General features: G+C 50.6%; 1 protein-coding gene across 1 annotated transcript; it reads left to right on the top strand.

Annotated features, from left to right (window-relative positions):
- Positions 1-8405: 8405 nt before the first annotated feature.
- On the top strand, positions 8406-11145 carry SYNDIG1L (synapse differentiation inducing 1 like). The gene is made up of 3 exons (XM_055536441.1): positions 8406-8822; positions 10706-10846; positions 10987-11145. The coding sequence occupies exons 1-3, from the start codon at positions 8406-8408 to the stop codon at positions 11143-11145; spliced, it is 717 nt and encodes a 238-aa protein (XP_055392416.1).
- Positions 11146-23399: the final 12254 nt, after the last annotated feature.

The raw sequence follows: 23399 nt of genomic DNA, 5'->3' as shown, positions 1-23399 counted from the left end.
CCAACTCTTTGCGACCCCAAGGACTGCAGCATGCCAGGCTTCCCTGTTCTTCACTATCTCCCAGAATTTGCTCAAACTCATGTCCATTGAGTCAATGATGCCATCCAACCATCTCATCCTCTGTCACCCTCTTCTCCTACTGCCTTCAGTCTGTACTATTATCAGAGTCTTTTCCAAGGAATTGGCTCTTTTCATCAGGTGGTCAAAGTATTGGAGCTTCAGTTTCAGCATCAGGCCGTTCAATGAATATTCAGCGTTGATTTCCTTTGGATTGATTGGTTTGATCTCCTTGCAGTCCAAGGGACTCTCAAGAGTCTTCTCCAGCACAGCAGTTTGAAAGTATCAATTCTGCAGTGCTCAGCCTTCTTTATGGTCCAGCTCTCACATCCATACATGACTACTGGAAAGAACCATAGCTAAAACACAGGCATGACTGTATCTCTTCCTTGCAACAACCATCATTGGCTCCCTACTGCCCAGAGTAAAAAGCTTCTCTGCAAGGAATTGGAGGCCTCCCCACCTCCCGTGCCTGATTCCATCAATATCAAGCCACCCAGCTTCCCCTCTAGACCACTGTCCCATGCCTCTGTGCTGTTTCCTCTGCTAGAAATACTCATTTCTCATCGTCTCACGTAATGACTCATCTTTTTCCTTCAAGACTCAGTTCAGATGTCCCCTGCTGGGCAAACCTTTTCCTGGTTTCATCACCTCCACTCTTTCCTCGGGATGGGAGTCCCATATCAGTGTACCCACAACTCCCCATGTCCTGCTAGCACAACTTACTCCATGGCACTGAAGCCTTGTATTTTCTAGTCTGTATTCTCCCCTCCTCCTCAAAGCAGGTACCACTTCTGGTTGATTTTTGCATTCCAAAAACTGGTCTGAACTGCTTAAGAAGTGTTTGTTGTACAAAACTAAATATGCCCCAGCCAGATGTGCTCCATCCATCCCAGGTCCTGGAAAGAGTTTCTTAAGGAGGAGACTCAGCCCACCTAGTTCACTCATCCACTAATTCATTCATTCATTCATGAGACCAACTGTTTATGGAGTGCCTATTATATGCCAGGCCAGGGGCCGCAAGTATGAGGAAGCAGACAGAATCCTCACCCTCCTGAAGCTCACGAGATCTGGTGAGGGAGAGAGACACAAATCAAGGAATCACACATATGTAAATAGAGACTGGGATAAGCTCTTGGAAAGAAAGAGCTGGAACCTGGAAAGCAGATAACCAGCAACCTAAATCTAGGCTGAGTATGGAGGGATGATCTCCCTAAGGAGGTGACTTTTGAACTGAGAGCTGAAGTATTCTGATATGGGTGGAGACAGTTTCTGAGCAGCATAGCCGTGACGTAAAGGAGAGGGGAAGGACAGGAGCTGAAGGAGGGGAGGTGGCGTGGAAGATAAATGTTCCTCCCCTCTGTTTCTGCCTGACTACCTCAAAGCTTAGCAGCTAAAACAAGAGACATCTTATTTTATCTCATGACATTGAGGGTCAGAAATTCACCCAGGCTTGAGCTGTGTGATTATTCCATTCCATGTGGCATGGGCAGAGGTCACCCAGTGGTTCTCAGCAGACAGATGGGCTGGCTTGAAGAGTCCAAGATGGCTTCACTCACATGTCTGGCATCCTGGGATGACCAGAAGGCTGGGTTCAGCAGGCTCCGCTGACCGGAGCGTCATACACACAGCCTTTCCAGCCTGACAGCTTCAGGGTAATTCAGAGCATCTCAGGGTCCCAAGGGTGAGTATTCCAGCGAGCAAGGTGAAAGATGCATGACCTTCTGTAACCTGGCCTCTGAAGTCTCATAGCATCACCTTAGCTGTGCTATGTGGTAAAAGCAGTCACAAACCTACTCAGATTAGAAAGGAGGGACATAGACCCCTACTTCTCGATGGGAGGAATGTCAAAGGGTTGAAAACCAGGTTGTGCAGTCATCATGATTTCTTTTTTAAGCCAGGGAATGACAATATGTTTAAGTGCCATTAGGAAAGATCAAGAGTTAGGAGCATTTGAAGACAGAGGAGAAAGAAAGCATAATCAATTGTGTTAGCTTCCTGAGGGGGAAACTGAAGCAGAGAAAGCTAAATCTCCCATTTTCCCTCAACTCTGTTGCCTCCCACCCCGACCCTGACCCCTGACTCTTTCTCTCTTTGCTATCAGATGCAACAAGCAGCATCCATGACTCCAAAGCTGGCTTGGTGGCTCTCTTGCTTACAGGCCAGAAATCATCAAATCCAGCCCCAAGTCATCTACTAACAGCTTCTCAAGTCACAGGACTTCACAGTTTACAGAACAGTTTACATATTATCTGCCTGGAAGTTGGTCTAGCACCTATTCTTAAAGACGGCACCTCTCCTCTGGATTGTAATCATTTCTATTTAATCTTCTGCCCTGCTAGGAAGTTCTGGCTTTTATCTTCCAGTTTAGAAGCAGTCTTTCTTGTTGCACTGCGAGATAGTGGTCAGAAGTTGAACTTCCTCACTATAGCTCTGCATTTATTTGAATCCAGACCTTAAGGTTATCTCGGCAGACATCCCTGGGCTGCTAAATCACCCCAAATCTCTTAATCTTTTCCTAAAGCTCCCATTTCCCATTTCCTTCAATAAGGTCTCTGGTTTTAACCCATTCAAGACCAAGTCCTTGCCATTCTCACACCCACACCATTTATCACAACCCTTTACACACAGGTAGGCTCTGAAAGGCCAGGTGTTGGACTCAGTTAAACCTAGGTTCAAATCCAGGGTCTGATACTGTTTAATCTTGGGCGAGTTACTTAACCTTTCTGAGCCTCAGTTTCCTCATTTGAAAATGAGAAATAATAATAGCCAATTTCATCAGTTGTTGTACAGGTTTGAGATACAGTGTGTGAAACACGAGGCTCACGTGAGGATGCAGTAAAAAGTAGCTGTTACAATTTTACAGCGTTCTGATAAGGACTGGCCCCATCCCATGGACAACAACCCAACTCCTGGTCCCACATCACACTGTCCCGTGGTCTCTTTTTAGCAGTGTTCACCCTGCCTCTTCTCAGCGCAGCAGACCTCCTCTAAGCCCCACCCCCCACAGCTAATCCCAGAGAATTTGATACTGTTCAGGCCAGCAAGAGCTCTGATCAGACCGACTGGGTCAGATGGGGTTCTGCTGCTCTCCTGCTGTGTGATCTCAGAAAACCTGTTTAACCTGAGTTGCAATCCCCCTCACCCACATTAAGAGGACAGATTACATGAGATACTGCATTTGAAGCACTTTCCATGGTGTCCAGAGCAAAGCAAGCTCTCAATAGATGGCCACCAAGAGATAGTGGCAAGAAAGCAAAGTGACTCCGGGGTCAGATTTCCAGGGTGTCATGTCCTGTCCACTACTCTCCAGTTGCATGCCTGTGGGCACTTAAAAGTTTCTTATGCCTCAGTGTCTTCATCTGTAAAATGGAGACAATGATTTATAGAGTTTCTCTAAGGATTAAATGAGAGAATACATCACATTTAGAACGGTGCCTAGGACACAGTAAGAATTTAGTTAAGTGTGAGATGTTATTATTTCAACTTTAAACTTCTTTGTATTTTTATATTTAAGGTACATTGACTATAAGTAGCATATTGTCAGATTGTGTTGTTTTAAAAATCTAGGCTTTATCTCTTTTTAAAATCATCTTTGAAGTATAATCTACATACAATAATAGTCACTAATTTTAAGTGCACAATTCAGTGAATTTTGTGAAATACCCGCAGTCATGTAACCACTACCATAATCAAGATACAGAACTTCACCCCCAAAAATCTTCATGCCCCTTTGCAGTCTATCCCCTCCCGACCTTGGCCCCTAACAACCACTGATATGCTTTTGGTCACCATAGTTTTCCCTTCTCTAGAACTTCATATAAATGAAATAATATACTATGGAACTATCTTTGTCTTTTATGGGCAATTTTATTCCATTTACATCCAATATAGTTACTCACATAGTTGGGTGTAAGCCTAACATCTTACTATTTGTTTTCTATTTGTCTAACTGGTTCTATAGTCCTTCTGCCTCATTTAGGATAAATTAAATACCTTTATTATTTCATGTCTGTTATCTCACTAGTTATATATTTTACTCTTCTTTGTGTGATTATCAGAGCAATGGTTCTTAAAGTGGGTCCCTGGGCCAGCAGATTCAACTTACCCAGATTCTTGTTAGAAATGAAAATTCTCAAGCCCCATCCTGGAATCATAAACTCCGAGGGTGGAAGCCAGCCGTCTGGGTTTAACAAGTCCTCCTGGTGATGCTGAGACTGGCTAGTTTGAGAACCACTGCCTGAAGACAACTTTTGCTTCTGGCAAACAGCAAGGTTATATGTAGATCACCTTAATCCAGTTAGGAGCAGAGCCGATTCAAAGCAGGTATCTGTCCTTGGAAGGGCTGATCAGCTACTGGTTTTCTTCTACTCCCAATGGGTAGCCCTAAGGTGGTCCCAGTTGAAAACTGGACATGCTTACTGGAGCCCTTCTTCCTTAACTATCCCTGAACTCCAGTTTTCCTCCCTACTGGAAGAGGGGGAAAGTATTGCCAAAGGTCAGGCTCACCTGTACTTAGCCCCTTGACCCCTCAAGCTCTTTCTTCCTTGGTGACTGTTCAGTGCCTTCATAGTTCTCCTGGCTTTCGTAGACAGGTTTGTGCAGCACAAGTTAGTCTGCAACTGCTGGAAAAGAAGCCCTCTGTCCTGTTGTTATTTCCCCACTAGAATTACAGAGTCAAAATGAGTATTTAGAACAGTTCAGTTCCTGGCACGTGGCAAAAAACTCAATAAGTATACGTTCTTCTTCTTTCTTCTCCCAGTAGAATCCTAGGGTCATCTTGAGCTGAGCTGTTAAAAATCAACTCCTTCTACCCTTTCCGTACATTTCATAGATAAGCAAACTGATATCACACTGCGTGGCTGGACTCCAGTGCAATCAGACTCCCTTGGGAGGCTGTATTTGGACAGTTTCCTGCCCCTTGTCTGGGAGGTGGTATTGTGCTCTCCTTCCCCAGATCATCATGGCACACCCGGGAGCCCAGCTCAGTTCTCAGCTCAAAAGGAAAGAAGCCAGGGACCGTGGCTTCACAGACCCACCTCTCCTCCCGTCTCCTGGCCTGGCCCAGACCTCCAGCGACAACCACACATTGGGAGCAATCTTCTTACATTCAGTATCCCAGACATCTCATGTCTTTCCTCTGGAGCAGAGTATACACATGCACACACACACATACACACACAGAAACATGCTCACCAGCGATTGAGCATGTACGCAGTACCATACACAGTGTGGAAGGACCACAGTCCAGGTGAGACCAGGCAGCTGAAGTGGAGATGCAAATTGCTCTGCATTGAATGCTAGTCCCTTATTCCAGAAAGAGAGGGAGGCAACCCTAAGCAACAGGCCGAAAGGTCAGGCCAGGCCCAGGTCAGGGAAGACTGGGCTAGAGCCCAGCCACCACCTCCTAGTGGCCAGGATTTGGAGCTGGGTCCCCAGAGTCAGCCCAGTGAACTCCTGTGTGACCCTGACAGGTGACGGAAAGAACAGAGAATCATGACCCTTAGCCGGACTGTGGGCAGGTGCTGCAGCCTGTGACTTGGTTACTTTTTGAACACAGATGTGTGTGATTGTGCACATGTGCTCTGTGCCTCTCTGTGCATATTGGCCAGGGGGCAGGTTTAGATGCTGTGCTCAGCCTCATTCCTTCTCAGAAGGAATGCCCCAGCCTGGGGAGGTTTTAAACTGATTTTAGTTAATTTGGCTCAGAAGAAATCCATTAATTTTTTTCTGATTTAAAAGTAATGCATGCTCATCGTAAAAAATGAATGTGGAAAACAGAAAAAAATGTGATGTAAAAAAAAAAAAAATGAAAAGCACGTGGCTCCCACCCCTAGAGATAATCACTGTTGACATTTTGGCGGAGTTGAGATCACATGCACATACGGTGTTCTTTTCTCCCTTCTCACTGAATCTGCAGAGAGCATTTTCTCATATTATTCCTTTTTTGCAAACCTGTTTGAAAGCCCTGTACCATTGTTTTTGCACCATAATTTATTTAACTTGTCCCCAGTTGTTGAACATTCAGGTGGCTTCCAGATTGTCCCTATGGTGGAAAACCCAGGCTCATATACCTTAGTGCATGAAGCACTGATTTCTACTTTAAGACACGACCAGGGCATGTGTTGGGGGGGCGGGGGGACTCTGATTCAGGAAAGGGTGCGTGGCTTGGGTTTCAGAGGCTCAGCTGGGTGTACTTTGACCAAGAGAGGGTGGCTGGCAGGAACTGGGTGATGGGCTGGGACACAGCCACCCCTGCCAGCCCTGGATAAGGGCCCTCACAAACACCCCTCAGAGCTCCAGGGCCTGACTCCTGGTCATAAATATCCCTCCTTTGCCCCTAGGGGATAATAGTGCGGCCTCTTGGTGAGGCAAGCCATAGGGCAGAGGTGAATTTGATGCATTCATCTGTTCTGAAGATGCTAGGGCTGGTCTCCCCAACCCTACTCCCTCAGAAAGGCCCCTGCCCACCTCTGCCCACATGGATGGAAGCCCAGAAAGTAGGTGAGGTGAGCAGGGGCAGGGGCCAGGTGGAGGGGCAGGGCCAGGATAAGGCAGCCAAGAGGGAGTTGGGAAGCTGGGCAACGACCCCTTAGCTCCATGGCTCATTTGGCAAATAGATGTCTTGCCTTCCCTTTGCCTCCCTGACCCTGCTGGAGGGGCCGTGGTGGGGAAGCAGAGCCCTGTACCCGCTGGGCTCATTTGAGTGTGCTCATCCATTCCTGACTACCAAAAAAGGACAGGGAATGGGGGAATTTCGCTTCTGGTGGGCTCCCTGAAGCTATGGAATTATGGTATATTAGTGCCACCATCGACATCAGTGGCTGTTTAATCCAACTCCTCTGGTTCCAAATGGGGAAACCGTCAGGTCAAAAAGCTAATGTGGATCAGGAATGGAAACTCTGTGTATCTAACTCCCAAACCCACAGGCCTGTGGTCACATGTCCTTTAGCTCTACGTCTGTGGCTCACATCTGCTGCTAGAGGGAGGTTGTAACAGGGGCTCAGAAGCTGCCCTGGGGGGTTAGAGAGTCCAGCTGTGCTAGGAATCAGCCCAGAGGAGCCCAGACATGGACGTAACCTTATGAGGCCTCTGCCTTGGATGCCCAGCTCCCCATCAGCAGGAAGGAGCCCCTCCATGTCACTGTAGTCCAAGGGCTCCCCTCCCTGCATGTCTGGCCTCTGGAGAGGAAGGAGGAGAGAGCAGCAGTGAGACCTCTGGGCTGATGAGCACCATCCCTCACCCGCAGATAGCAGTGACCTAAGCCCTCTTGCAGATCCCAGAACTCGCCTTAGAAGGGAGGTGAGCCTAAGGAGCACCCCCTAAGACCATACTTGGGGAGAAGTGCCTCCACCAGGAAGAGCTGACCTCTGTGAGCACGTGGCATGGGGCGAGCTCTGAGCTAAACGTGGGCACACCCAACCCGAGAACAAATCCTCTGTCGATGCAGCATCCCACCTGCCACTGATCCTGACAGTATCTCCTAAGGCCCACTCCCCATTTCTCCATCTGCTCAGAGTCTCAGTGGTCCTCAGTTTATCAGAAGCCATGGCAAAGCCTCCTATCCGTGAGACAGTCAGTCCAAGCCACCCCACACACACAGCCACAAGGAAGGCTTCAGGGCCCAAGTCTCATCCTATCAACCCTACCAAGATCCCCGAGGGCCCCTCTGACCTCAACAGGGCTGCACCGTCTGGGCCCGCAGTCCGTCTCACACCTTTCTCTGTCCCCGCAGCCACACCAGCCTCATCTCCAGCTCTCAGGCCAACCAGCCTTTATCCACCTGCTGCGTGAAATGTGTCCCCCTCCCCTCGCCTTGTCAACCCATTTTCTTCCTTCAGATCTCAGCTCCAAAGCCTCCCCTTGCACCTCTGTGTCAGTTCTATCTGTTGTACATTCTGACACCCTCTGCTGTACCTCCCCTTCAGGGCAGGCATCTTCTCCACCAGACTGTGAGCTCTGGAAGACCAAGTGCGCATCCTTCTTCCTCTCCCTGCTTCATTCCCAGCATCCGTACAGCGCCTGACCATCACCGATACTCAGTGACGATGTGGTGAATGGATAAATGAATGACCCAACTCTATGAGGTAAGTTCTGCTGCAGACAAAGAAACGAAGGATCTGAGTTAAGTAGCCAGCTCAAGGTCCCGCAGCTGGCCTGTGGTACAGGCAGGGTCCAGGGCAAGTCAGACTGCAGAGTCTGTGCTCTTCACTACTTCTTGTCCTTCATCCAGAATGCCGGCCTCAGTGTCTGTCTTGCTCTCTCCAGCAGGCCCTCTGTGGACGGCTTAGCTGGCCACCAAGTCCCAGGGCTCTGGGGCTCCCCTCCCCGGAGCTGCCCCCAGAACCATGGAGAGTCTGAGTGAGCTACAGAACCCACTGCTGCCTCGGAGCCCCACGCACCTCCATGGCCCCTACCCCTACCCCGAGGCTTCTCCTGCCTGGCCATGCCGGGAGAAGATCTATTCCTACCTCCTGGGCGGTGCTGGCCCTGCGCATGCCCACCAGCTCCTGGACCCCGGGTCCCTACAGCTGGCCGTGGAGGCCTGGTACAGGCCCAGCTGCCTCCTGGGGAGGGACAAGGTCAAGGAGCCCAGGGCAGGCAGCTGTGAGACCAGCTTCACCGAGGGCAGGGAGCCCCCAGCTGGGCCTACGGAGCGGCCCACGGAACCTGGCCAAGCGGAAGAGGATGTCGCCATCCAGACTGTGTCCTACGGGGTTCAAGAGGAGTTCCAAGGCCAAGAGGGTGACCCGGAGGAAGAAGAGGTAAGGACGTGTGTGTAAATGCAGATTCTCGGGCCCACCTCCGGGTACTGAGATTTTGTAGGCCTGGCTTGGGCCCCAGGAATCTGTATTTTACTAAAGAAAAGACCCTCTGACACAGATGCTATCCACACTTTGAGAAACACTAGTTAGAGCTGACTAATTTTTTTTTTTTTACTATTTATTGCATTAAGGTATCTTTCTATTGAAGCTCATGTACAATATTACATAAGTTTCAGGTGTACAACATAGTGATTCACAATTTTTAAAGGTTATGACTATTTGACTTTTTAATAGTGTTTTTTGTTCTTGTTTTTTTTTTCCAGTTCAATCAAGATATAATTGTTTTGTAACATTAAGGTATATAATGCCATGATTTGATTCATGTATGTATCACAAAATGTTTACCACAATAAGGTTAGTTAACACACCGTTTACCTCACCTAATTACCATTTTGCTGTTGCTATAATGAGAATATTTAAGATCTACTCTCATAGAAACTTTCAAGTATTTGCTACTGCTACTGCTGCTAAGTCACTTCAGTCGTGTCTGACTCTGTGCGACCCCATAGACGGCAGCCCACCAGGCTCCCCCGTCCCTGGGATTCTCCAGGCAAGAACACTGGAGTGGGTTGCCATTTCCTTCTCCAATGTATGAAAGTAAAAAGTGAAAGTGAAGTCTCTCAGTCGTGTCCGACTCTTAGCGGCCCCATGGACTGCAGCCTGCCAGGCTCCTCCATCCATGGGAGTTTCCAGGCAAGAGTACTGGAGTGGGGTGCCATTGCCTTCTCCGTTCAAGTGTATAATACATTATTATTAACTACAGTCACCATGCTGCAGCAGATCCCCAGAACTTATTCCCCTTATAACTGGAAGTTTTTACTCTTTAACCAACTTCTCCTCATTGTTCCTACTCTCCAGCCCCCGGCCACCACCGACCTACTCACTGTTTCTATGAGTTCAGCTTTTCTAGATCCTACATATAAATGAGATCAAATGGGATTTGTCTTGGACTTATTTCACTTAGCATGGAGAAGGAAATGGCAACCCACTCCAGTATTCTTGCCTGAAGAATCCCATGGGCAGAGGAGCCTGGCAGGCGACTGTCCACAGGGTTGCAAGAGTCAGACACAACCTAGTGACTAACCCTACTACTACTGCTATTTCACTTAGCATAATTATCAAGACTCATGTTGGCCCAAATGGCAGGATTTCCTTCTCTTTATGGCTGAATAATATTCCCTTATACATATAGATAAACATTGTCTTTGTCCACTCATCCATCCAGCTATGGACTTCTGGTCTTTGAGGAAAGTTCACCTGGTTTTTGTTTTCTTAATTATATAAGCAATTTAAAGTCAATGCAAAAAATTATTCAAAGATAGCTATTATATTAGTAAATGATCTTCCAGTCTTTTTACTTACATTTTTTTCTACCTTACCCCCCCAAAAGAGTTCTTGCTACACATATTTCTGTAACTGAATTTTCCTCTCTAAGCAATGTATTTGGTCCATGTACTCTAGTATTTTCTACCAAGGTGAATTTTAAGGGTCACATGGTATCCCATTGTAAATTCTTCTACCACTTATTCACCAATCTCCTGGTCCCTGAGCATTGAGACTTCCTGATCTTTCACAGTTACTATCCTATAATGAACATTCTAGTACATGTGTACTTGTGTGTGTATTCTTGCATGTGTATCCTTGTAGTCTCTCCTAGTGATAAATCCAAAGGGTGGAATCGTCGAACCATGGTCAAGGTTTTTGGTAGCGAGTCCAGAGCCCAGCCACACTCCCGCTAATGACAGATGAGTCTGCCCGCCGCCCCACACCACTGCCGATGGGTGTCCCGGGCCGGGTCACCAGAGCCCACTCGTGTTTTGCAGAGTGACGCCGCATCGACAGAGAGTGAAAGTGAAGACAACTTCCTTACGCTGCCTCCCAGGGACCACCTGGGTCTCACCATCTTCTCCATGCTCTGCTGCTTCTGGCCCCTGGGCATCGCCGCCTTCTACTTCTCCCAGGGGGTAAGAGCCCATGGGGGCACAGGGCTTCTGCTCTGGCCACCCCCACCTCCCCAGGGGACCTGGGGTCAGGGCCTGGGGCGCCGGGGCCATTTTGCTGGGCGTGGGGATGTTCCCTTTTACCAGCGCCTCTCTCTCCCTAGACCAGCAAGGCCATCTCCAAGGGGGACTTCCGCCTGGCCAACACCACCTCCCGCCGGGCCCTCTTCCTGGCCACACTCTCCATTGCTGTGGGGGCTGGTCTCTATGTAGCCGTGGTGGTGGCCCTGGCAGCTTATATGTCCCAGAATGGCCACAGCTAGTGGCCAAGAAGGTCTGGCATCCTGACTCCCCTACTCTGCCTGAGGAGGTAGAGATGGGGTGCTGGGGGTAGCAGACTCTCTGGGGAGACAACTCATGGGGGTGGCTTGTCAGGAGGCGGCCTCCCAGGCTGCAGCCTGCGGGGCATGAGCTTCACTTCCTCCCACCCATTGCCACCGGCCTAGAGCAGGCCGGGGGCATCACTCAGTCCAGGAGAGGGTAGGGCTGCCCACCTGGCCATCCAGGCAGAGCTGCCTCTGGCTGGGATCGCTCCCCATTCTGCTCATTCCCCAAAGGGTCTCCTGCCCTGTGGCCACCCACTACCCAACTCTGCTAACCTCTCCACAGAGAAGAACAGGTTACAGAGAGAGAAAGGGGTTCCTGGGGGGCAGACACACTGGCGTCTCCACCTGGGGTCTCCCTGAACTTCCCAACTCCACTCTCTGAACTTCCCAACTCCACTCTCTGGCCTGTGATGCCCAGACCTCAGCCAGCCAAGATGGAAATACACACAAAGGGACCCCTTTGGTCTTTCTGGTTCTAGAGGGTGCTTACCTCTTCTGCGGGCTTGTAAGACAGAGTAGATTCTAGGTGGCGAAGGGGTGCCTGGGGTGGGTAAACTATACTGAGGGCAGGTTCTTGGAGCATCTTTATGCAGGAGCGAAAGGCAGATGAGATGACGGAGCCTGGAGGGCCCTGGAATATTGTTGCTCCTGTTCTCTGCCCCCATCCTCCTTTTCTGGATTCCTCCGGGGGCTCTGAGCTGGCACCATGCCAGGCAGACAGAGAGAGAGAGAGAGAGAGAGAGAGTGCCATCAGTCCAGCAGCCACTGAGTGCAGGATCCTGGATGCAGCCATGGAGGAATGTAACAAGGAGACCCTGTGTAGTGAGTGTAGATGAGGGGGACACAGGGCTGGCATGGCAGCTGAGCAGCCCAGGAGGGCCTCCTAGAGGAGGTGAGCAAGGTCTAGACGGATATAGAGAACGTACTGAAGGGATACTAAGGGATGACCCTTAGTATTTGTGGGCAGGGCTGTGGCAGGAGCCTCCCAAGGGAGTTTTGGAGCTGTTTCGATTACGCCTAGAACATCCAGCTGGAGCCATACTGAAGGCTCCACCAACTCAAAGAAAAGGAAAGTCAGGCTTATGTCTCAAATGCCAGTGATCTTTTTCCACCTCTGAATGCTGGAGGTCAGTGATGGACCCCTGGTCAGCCTTGCAGCTTCTTCACCGGCACCTCTTCTCAGAGCTGCTCTTAACACTCTTAGCCAATAGGGAAATTTCAGAATTCTAGAAACACCCAGACAGGCAGGAGGAGCACATTTGGGAGGGCAGGCCTGCCAGCCTTCAAGCTATGACTCTCACTGTGCATGATCTGTGGACCTGGTCATGCCGGGGCCCCATCCAGAGCTCGGGGCTGTGAACCCAACTTGTCCACCATCCTCTGCGAGCCCAGGCATTACCCAGCCCTCCACTCAGTGCATCCCCTGAAGCCTCACAGGCCCAGGATCAGCAGTTTTAATGTCCCGTTACTGTATATACTTACCCTTGTAATAAACGTTTCTGTAACACCTGCTTCCTCTGGGCCTCTTGCTGTCCCCGCCTACCTCCACCTTCGCCTGCGTCTGATCCTTCCCCAAGACCGACCTCCAATCCCCAGTCTACTGCTCCTGGCCCCTTGCAACATGTTCTCTAGAGGACCTGCCCACATCCGGGCCTTAGGAGAGGGGGGTGGGCGCTCTGGCTTGGAGGACTACTCTGCTGGGAGTAGCCTGGATGCCGGGTGATGGTGTGGCGTGCATTTGACTCTGCAAGACAAGGAGACGTCCAGGCTGAAGAAAAATCCATTCTAGACTCGAGAGCCTGGGAGGTCAGTAGGAAGAGACGTGGGCCAGGGTGACTGAGGCTCCCCTGAGCTGCCTGGAGCCATCAGGGGTGGACACAAGGTATGGGGTCACCAAGGACCCCACTCCCCTGATGCCCTCTCTTGAGTCCCAATGGGGGCTGCCCAAGCGTGGTATGGGGAGGAAACCATCTCTGTCGGATTCAGGCCCCAACCTCAGCACCAGATCCCCAGTATCCTCTCTGTTCCAGGCCCCCAGGAACCTGCCTGGGCTATCAGAGGGACCAGCCTGGCCTCTAGGTCACTGCATGGAGGGCACTGGCATGCCCATACCCACACATGACTACTTGGAAGACACAGCTCCACACATATGCACACACACACACATGCTGCACAGGCTGGGTACCCCTGAGACAGAGATCGCTGCATGATATTCATTAGAAGATACTCTTGGGAGAACATTAGAGGAGAGGAGCAGAAGAAGGCAGATCTGAACTATGGGGAGGTCAGGCTGCTGCTGCTGCTAAGTCGCTTCAGTCGTGTCTGACTCTGTGCGACCCCATAGATGGCAGCCCACCAGGCTTCCTGTCCCTGGGATTCTCCAGGCAAGAACACTGAAGTGGGTTGCCATTTCCTTCTCCGATGCATGAAAGTGAAAAGTGAAAGTGAAGTCGCTCAGTCGTGTCCGACTCTTAGTGACCCCATGGACTGCCACCTACCAGGCTCCTCCATCCATGGGATTTTCCAGGCAAGAGTACTGGAGTGGGGTGCCGTCGCCTTCTCCAGTCAGGCTGCAGTGCTGGCCAAATGACTGTCTGGGCCAACCCGAGGAGGGGACTGGAGCCAAGGTGCCCTCAGAGTTGACTCAAGGTGGGATGAAGGGCCAGGCCTCCACTGCTGCTTGTCAGTCAGTCACTGGATGGGAGCCACCCAGAAAAGGGCTGTGACCCTTGGGCAAAGTGGATCTCTTCAGCCGAGGCTGCTCCCAGGCTGGGGGATGCCCTGAAGGCTGTTTGCTGGAGGAGGAAGCCCATCATTCCCCCAGGGCCCTGAACAGCGCATCACGGCACCCAGCACACCCATCATGCAGCAGCAGACCCGGTGATGCCACCTATATCCTGCGGCATTTACCTCCCCACACTGAAGGCTGCTTCCTGGGAACTCTGTGCCACTAGGCACACAGGTAGGATAAGCCAAAGGTGCTTCAACCACTGATGGATAGAAGCTGGTGGACAAATAGGTTTCGCGGCGTCTTGATGGAAGGACACCAGCCATATTCCACCTGCTCTGAGGATTCCCCAGAAGAATGGAGCTTCAGCTACCAGCAGTGGCAATTTAACCAAAAGCACGTCCCTCGCTGGTTGCCTTCCTCTCCCCATCTTCTTCCTCACTTTCCTGCTTCCTGGGATCAGCTCCCAATAAACTACCTACAGTTGAACCCTTGCCTCAGATGAACCCTGGGGAACCCAAACCAAGACACAGACATGCACACACGCACGCGTACATGTGCACACAGCATGTGCCTGCCCGCACCTCCATACATACACACCTCCATCCACGCATGTGCACACATGGGCACAGCCCACACAAGCACAGATACTGCGTGCACACACTCACATGTGCACACACACAAAGCACATGCCCACACCGGCGTGACGCAGGAAACGTGGTGGCCCCGCCTGCTCTGGGGTCTCCTCATCCCCAGTGGGCTGGGCGCCCGGCAGTGGGCAGCACCCACTCTAGTCCAGGTCCTGCATCCCCTGCCTCCTGCCCAGCCCCCCAGAACGCTGCTGCACGCCTGGAGACAAAAGAGAAACAGGTCAATGATTTCCTGTGTTCAACCCAGGTCTTTCTCCCCATGGTCCTTACCCCCTGCCTACCCTCAACAGCAAACTCGGACTCTGCAGGAGGAAATGGTGTCAGCAGTAACAGAACCCTCAGGGCTTCTCTGCCCAGACCCCTTGGAAGGGCCCATCCCATGGAGCCCAGGGCCCGTCCTGATCAGTCCCTGCCACTCGGGCAGGGCCCCTTCCCCTGGCAAGCCGGGGCCTGCCTCTGGGCATGCCTGGGGCACATCAGGCCTCCTGCTTCCAGCTCTGCCTGAGTCTCAGTGCCTGAGGCTCCGGGGAAGCAGGGGGCCAGCAGTTCCCCCGCTTCCCGTCTGGTTCCTCAGGCTGGCAGAGGAACTGGGGGCAGGGAGGGTCCCCTGGGCATAGGTGCCCGTGATGAGCCGCAGTACCAGCACATCTGTGCAAATATCACCAATTATTTTCCCCACTATAAACACCCAGCAGGAAGGCAGGGAAGCAACCAACCCAAACTGTTTAAAATAGAAACCGAAATTGCTGCACAGGGAAGTCGGGGCAACGGGCAGAGTGGGGACTTGTACCAGGAACTGGGGTCTCCCCCTCCAGCTGCTCTAATGGTGCACCTGCTCCCCTCCCCCTCCCTGCAACCCCATCTCAACTTTCTCCTCCACTGGCCAAGCAGAAGGAGATGGGAAGGGTCATCCCTGAGGGTCGGAGGGTGGGACGGGCCCTCTGTAGGGGAGGGAAGACGGCTGACACAAAGGAAGCGGGAGCCAGTGGTGGGGCAGCCGGGCTACAATGTGGAGAGGAGTGAGGGGACGGAGCCTCCCTTCACTGCTCCTGAGGGTGGAGGGAGGAGGGGTACCCTCGGATAGCAGGCTGGGGACCTTGGGACGCTGGGCCAAGTGGGACCAGTGACCTGCCACCCACTCTGAATGAAAGGACTTTTCTTGATGGTGGAAAGGGCTAGAAACCAGCTCCCGGGGGGCCTCAGCTGACTTCGCTGTCCCTCCCTCCCCGCAAACAGAGCTGATAGACAGCAGGTAGCTGGTACAGTCACACGGGTCATCAGAATGCTGAAACACTTCCTTACCAGTTGATGAACAGGCCCTGCCCCAAGTGTGCACCCCCCCCCGAAATGTTTCCCTTTCCAGCCTTCCTGGTCCCTCTTCCAGGACCCCCAGCTGCCCCCTAGGAACTAAAGGGTTAACAGCAGGCACAGCAGCCCCCCTCCCCCCAAGTGCTCAGGCAGCCAGAGCTGCCCTGACTGTTAAATATCTCAGATGTCACCCCTGCCCAACCAAGGCATCATCTCTGTGCCCACGGCCTCTCTCCTCCCCTCAGGATGCTCCAGGGCAGCGGGCTCTCGCAAACCTGGGCTCTCGGCAAACCCGCCGCTCCTTTGTCTGCCCCTGCATCCCTACTGCTTCCCAGCGATGGTCCCAGCACCCGTCCAGGGCCCAGCCAGGCCCAAGCCCCACCCAGAGGACAGGAAGGGGGTGCGCTGAGGCAGGGGTGCATGGCCACGCAGCAAGGATGTGAATCCTCCGTGCTGCAGTGAGAAGCAGCCCAGGAGATGATCTGATCACAGTCCCTGATGCTGCACAAGAGACAACCAAGGCCCAGAGAGGGAGGTGAGCTCCCCAGTGTCACTCAGCAATGGATGAGCCAAACCGAGGCCTCGTCTCCCAGGCCCTGGCGTTGTTGAGCTAGGCAGGTGATGTCTCTGCTGCCTGCCGTGGCAACACTGAAAACCCAGGGAAGACTGCTGCCTCCACTGTAAATATTAACAAACTGCTTCTCTCAGCCTTCCTTCCAGGCTCTCTCCCGCTTCAAAGGCTGTCCCAGCCAGGCCCTCCCTGGGGCCGACACCTCGGCCCTTCTATTTTGGTGGCGTGGCGGGGCGGGGCAGGGCGGGAGGGTGAGAGCTTGGCCTCGCCTTGCTTACCCCCAAGTTCACAGCAGCACCCCCACCCCCCGACCACCATGGGTGCTGTCACATCCTTCCTGCAATAGCGGGGAGGCCCTCCTCTGAGATGCGGGGCTGGGGGTACCCACGGAGACACTCAGATGTGCTGAACAAAAATAAAAGGAAGTCCTGAGGCCCATCTGCATTTCTGAATACTTCCAACCCACATGCCTTGAACTGCTCTCACCTTGCTTCCTCTAAAGAGCCGGGCAGACTTCAAAGCTGCTTCTAGCTCCATGAGGAAATGACAGAGAAAGACATTCCCAGAGCGCCGGGTGCCCCCAGAGGTGGACTGGAGGGGGGACAGAGGGGATGGCAGGCACATTTGCAGCAGCAGGCAGAGCCGGGGCGAGACGGCAGGGGCAGGCCACGCTGACAGAGCACCTGCCGTGCCCAAAGGACTGCCATTCAGGTTCCCTCTACCACTGAGGCAAGTGTTCTGTCCCCATTTTACAGACTGGGAGAACGAGGCCAGCCAGGCTCTCTTTCCCCCACCCTGGTTCCACAGCTCAATGAATGGTACCATCATGACATCTGAGCAGCTACCATGGTTCCACCCTTGTCCCCTACCCACATCACATCTGAGGCCAGTGCCTGGGGCCATTTTCCTTCTTTCATCCCCTCCAGCCCTGTCCTAACATTTCTGCTCAGAGCCAGCTGGGAGTCGCAGCCTAACACAGTGGTTGAAAGCACAGAATCTGGAGCCACACTGCCCGGTTCAAATCCTATTTCCTGCTCTGTGCAATTGGGTGCTTTCCCATCTGGAAAATGGGTACCATAATGGTGATTACTGCAAAGTGTTGGTGTGACTATTACATTAATGAATACTTGTGTGGCTTCTAAAGCAACATTAGGTGTCTAGTAAATGCTCTGTGCATGCCTGCCAATGCAGGAGACATAGGAGGAAAAGGTTCAGTCTCTGAATTGGGAAGATCCCCCGGAGGAGGAAATGACAACCCACTCCAGTATTCTTGCCTGAAAAATCCCAAGGACATGGGAGCCTGGCGAGCTACAGTCTACGGGATCACAAAGAATTGGACATGACTGAGTACGCATGCATAAAGTGCTATGTGGATTATTTTTTGGCTGTACCACGCAGCTTGTGGGATCTTTGTTCCTCGATCAGGAATAGATCCCAAACCCTCAGCAGTGAAAGCACAGAGCCCTAACCACTGGACCACCAGGGAATTCCCTGAAGAATGATTTTCATTATCTCCAGTTGACCACCCCCGTAAATGGCTTCCGTGTCAGAAGCACCTCACTTCCTCGCATCCCCACCCCATCTACAGTCAGAGACTAAAGCCAAGTCCTGGGGGATGGAGACCCTGCTGACTTCTCTCTGCAGATGTCCGCTGATAACAAGCTGAAGGCACAAGGCTGTTTCTCGTGTCTCCCCTGCCAAGAATTCCCTTGTCTGTCCCACTTCCTGATCTTTACCTCCATGCTGATAGAAATCTTCCAAGACACAGTTTTAGAAAGTCACATCTTCCCTAGTGCTTCCTGATGACTCTTCCCCACTGCCCACCCAAAACCAAGTGGAACTAATCACCTTCTTTCACGAGCCACCACCACACCTGTTCATACTGGTGTGTGTGTTAGCTCAGTCGTGTCCGACTCCTTGCAACACCATGGACTGTAGCCCACCAGGCTCCTCTGTCCATGGCATTCTCCAGGCAAGAATACTGGAGTGGGTTGCCATTCCCTCCTCCAGGGGATCTTCCAGACCCAGGGATCGAACTTGGTTCTCCCGCATTGCAGGCAGATTCTTTACATCTGAGTCATCAGGGAAATACACGCTGATATCAAGGCCATATCTACCATCCTTTGCTCCTCAGACGGTGAAGCCCATATCTGTCTCCTCCTCACTAGGTCTGGTGTAGGGCTGTCCTGGTAGACGTTCAACATGGGCTGTCTGGGCGCATGGCTGGGAAAGAAGTGACTTGCCATGTGACCTGGAGATGGTCGGGGTTAGGATTCTTTCCTCTGTGATTTTTCTCTCCACGGGGAGAATTTCCCACTTCTTTGGGGAGATGGGAGGCTTTAGAATGGGGGTGGGTGTCTAAATGGGAGAGACTTTAGAATTCCATGGAGAATGAAACAGATCAGAGATAGCAGGGTAGACACTTGTGGCACCCGGCCTGGAGCTGTTTGAACAGGGAGGGACAGGGCACAAAACTCTCAGGTGCCATCCTCCTTCCATCTGGGATGCCATAAAGATCCATCTTTCCAGTGCAGCAAGGTCCATGCTCTGTAGGAAGATGCAAACAAGAGGGAAGAGAAATCAGAGCAGCTTCTCAGCCTCCTTCTCTCTGGTCTCCACGAGACTCTGGGCTGAAGGCAGAGAAGAGGTTCTTTCCCGGTTTCCTCTGCTTGCAACTCAGCCCCTGGATCAGCCACATCCTCCAAGGAGCCCACAGTTCTGAGTGCCACGGGCCTGTCCACAGCCCCCTCTGAAGGCTAAGTCCAGAAGCGGGAGCCCTGCCTCACCCAGCCTCGCCACCAGCCCATCCTTCACCAAACCGCCTGACTCTGCCTCCCCCAAATCTCCCTGATCCTACCTGCTTCTTCCTCCTCAGTTGCCAAGCCCTAGGCCCAGCCCCCATCAGGCGCCTGGGTTCCTGCAAAAGCCTCCTAGATGTCCTGCCACTGGCTACAACATGGATGAGCCTTGAGGACATAATGCTAAGAGGAATAAGCCAGTCACAAAAAGAAAATACTGTACGATTTCACTTCTGTGACGTACCTAGAAGAGTCAGACTCACAGAAACGGAAAGTAGAGTGGTGGTTGCCGGGGCAGAGGGGAAGAGGAAATGGGGAGTTTATTTAATGAGACAGAGTTCCAATTTTATAAAATGAAAATGTTCTGGAGATCAATTGTACTGCATCATGAATATACTTAATACTACTGGACTGTACTTAAAAATGGATAAAATGGTAAATTTTATATTGTTTTTTATCATAATTTTAAAAAGACTGGGGAAAGTAATTATTACTATTATAAAGAAATAGTCTAATACTATTATAAATCTATTCAGTCTCTTTTCAACAATGATTTTAATGAAAAAAAGTGAACTAAAGAGAACACCTGGGCTGAAGTGAACTAAAAGCAAATCTGGGTGAGTCAGTCCTTCAAGCTTACAGGGTCTTCGCTATTTCCTCTGCCTGAAATATTTCTCTACCCTTCTTAGACTAAAAACTCCTATTCACCCTTCAAATCTTGGCTCCAAAGTCACTTCCTCTAGGAAGCCCACCCTCACCAGCCTGGCTGGGTCTATTTCCATTATTGAGCATTCTCTGATCCCCATGTTCCCCTTTTCAAAGCCCAGATCCTCACTACACCTGTACATTTATTTATGAGAACTGGATTAATGTCCGTCTCCCTCTATTGTAACCCCAGTGCCCAGATAGATGACAACTTCAGCAAACAAAAACAAATTCACTGTCATGAAAATCAAAACCACAGTGAAATATCACCTCACACCTGTCAGAATGGCTATCATCAAAAAGACCACAAATAACAAATACTGGCAAAGATGTAGAGAAATGGAACCCTAGTACACTCTTGGTAAGAATGTAAATTGGTACAGCCACCATGGAACACAGTATGGAGGCTTCTCAAAAAACTGAAAAATAGAATTACCATATGATCTAGTGATTCTACTTCTGAGTATTTATGCAAAGAAAATGAAAACACGAATTGGAAAAGATACATGCATCCCAATGTTTGTATTAGCATTATTTGCAATAGCCCAGATATGGAAGCAACCTCTGTGTCTATCAACACATAAATGGATCAAGGAGATGTGGTATATACATGCAATGAAATATCACTCAGCCATAAAAAGGATTGAAACTTTGCCATTTGCAACTACACTGGAGGGTATTATGTTTAGTGAAATAAGTCAGGGAAAGATAACCATTGTATGTGATCACTTACATATAGAATCTAACAAATAAAACAAATGAATATAATAAAACAGAAACAGACTTACAGATACAGAGAATAAACTAGCAACTATCAGTGGGGAGAGAGAAGTAGGGTAGGGTAGGGATTAAGAGATTCGATCTACAAGGTACAAAATAAGTAAGCTACAAAGATATATTGAACAGCACAGGGAATACAGCTAATGTTGCATAATAACCGTAAATGGAGCATAATCTGTTAAAATAATGGATCATGATGTTGTACATCTGAAATTAATATAATATTGTAAATCAACAATTGTTATTGTTTAGTTGCTAATACGTGTCTGACTCCTTTTCGACTCCGTAAACTATAACCCGTCAGACTCCTCTGTCCTTGGGATTTCCCAGGTAAGAATACTGGAGTGGATTCCCATTTCCTTCTCCAGGGGGTCTTCCTGACCCAGGGATCAAACCCATGTCTCCTGCATTAGCAGGCGGATTCTGTACCACTGAGTCACCAGGGAAGCCCAAATCAACTACTCTTCAATTTAAAAAATTCACTGTCAAAGATATGTAAAATGAACTACATAAATTGAAAGAAAATAATAAAAAGATATCAAGTACGTACTCTGTGCCAAGCCTGTACTAAACACTATACAAATACTAATCAATGAAATCTTGCAACATCCCTAGGAGGCTGATTCTATTAGTATTTTATCTCTATCTTAAGGATAAAGAAGCTGAGGTCCGGAGAAGTAAAGTAACTTGCCCTCGGCCACACAACTAGTAGGAAAGACAGTAGTGGAATTTGAACCCAGGCCATTTGGGCTCCACTGTCCACATGCTTAGGTCATTATCCCATCTTGCCAAAGTCTGATGCCACCAGAATCACAGATATGTATCTCTGCCCCCTAACTTCTCCCATTGATTCTTTCCTCTTCCCTTCCCTAGATGATACTGGGCAAGCGTCATGGAGAGAGGACCACATGTTCACCTCCAACGTATTTTGAGGAATATTTGCTCCTTGTACCCCAAGAAGCCCAACAACCCTGTCCAGTCCCTATCAAGCCACTTGGTAGATGGTGAAGACCAAGGACAGCCTTTGGTCCTCTTCTGAGTGGCCAGTGAGAGGCGAAGACAGAGCCACAGGAGTCCACACAGCCCCTCTAGGTGGTATCCAGAACAGATGCCTACAGGGACTTCCCTGGCAGCCTGGTGGTTAAGACTCAGCGCTTCCATTGCAGGGGCTGAGGGTTCAATACCTGGTCAGGGAACAAAGATCTTCCATGCCTCGTGGCATGGCCACAAAAAAAGAACAGATTCCTAGAGGGGGAGCAGGAATCTTGAGGAACCAGTACCTGGGGAAGGTGGTGGTGCATGAGTGGGTGTGGCAGCTAGTATCAAGCCAGAGATGCAGGCATAAAGGCAGGTTCTTACTTTCATGCTGTTCCCCTAAATGCTGCCCCATATCCAAGGGACAGGTCAGCCGTCACCCTATCCATACAGGTGACCTATGTGTTGCCAAGGGGAGCTGGGGTGGATGGTGCTGGAGTCAGAAGTCCCCATGGAGAGCTGACTGCTCAGGCAGATCTTCTCAACCTCAGACAGAAACTGAAAGGCAACTTCAGGGTTTTAGGCTTGGATGGTCGAGTGCCACCATATGCTGGCTACAGGGCTCCTTCTTTTTTGTATTAACCCATATTTTATAGACAGGAAAACTGGAGCTCAGAGAAATAAGCTAAATCACCCAACTAGCTGGAAAGTTGGGGAGCCTTAAAATTAATCGCCAAGTTTTCAGTCTTTAAATTAACCATCTGTACCTCAAATACCGTTGATGCAGCAAGAATGAGTCAGAAAGTGAAATAAAAATGAGTGAGCAGGGGACTAGGTTCCACTCTTGCCTCAAACAACTCTTTTTTTTTTTTTTCTTTACCCCAATTTGGGCAGGAGCTGTGTCTGGTTATTCGAACAAGAAAACATCTCAGAATTCACCAGCCCCCTTTGCCCAGCATGGACGCCCCAACTTAACTCAGAGCCCCTTCCCGCACCCCTACCAGCTCCAGTCCCCCTCTTGCCATGCCCCCTCTCCCAACCAGGCCGGCAGGTGGAGAGGTGGTGAGCGTCTCCCTGGGGTGGCGCATGGAGGATCCCACGCTCAGAGAAGCCAGTTAAGGACCATCATCCCGACTCAGAGCTGCCTGAACACCCCAACCCCCATCCCCTGCAGGAGTCCACCCGGGAAGCCTCGGGGAGCTCCCCTTGCAGGGGCCAGCGCCCAGCCTGGGTAGTTGGCAGCTGCTGTGACCTCTCCACCAGCCAAAAGCCTGTGCAGCTTCTGCCACTGCCCCAGACTCTGCTGAGACTCCCGGTCTTCTCCATCCTTGAGCACCAATTAAATATTGACTGAGTAGCTATTAAGCATGGAACAGTCTGCCATGCTCTCCAGGAAGGATGGGTCTCTCTCCCTCAGAAGTATGGCAAACAGAGATGGCCTCCCTGCTGGTCTTTAAAACACCAAGCATGGTCTTGCCTTGCTCCTGCCTTTGCACCTGCTGGTCCTTCCTCTAGAAACACCCTTCTCCAGACATCCGCTCTGCACTGCTTGCTCAAATGTCACCTCATCTTAGGGGCCCTCCGTAGCTGCCGCCTGCCTACCATTTATCTGTTTTGTTTCCCTTCATAGCTCTCTCCCTGCTTGATATTTTATTATCTGTGTGTTTGTCAGCCTT

This window comes from Bubalus kerabau, chromosome 10, assembly GCF_029407905.1.
Source record: "Bubalus kerabau isolate K-KA32 ecotype Philippines breed swamp buffalo chromosome 10, PCC_UOA_SB_1v2, whole genome shotgun sequence".
Lineage (NCBI taxonomy): Eukaryota > Metazoa > Chordata > Mammalia > Artiodactyla > Bovidae > Bubalus > Bubalus kerabau.
Note: the sequence above shows the minus strand (reverse complement) of the source record. Positions and strands in the feature narration are given on the sequence as shown.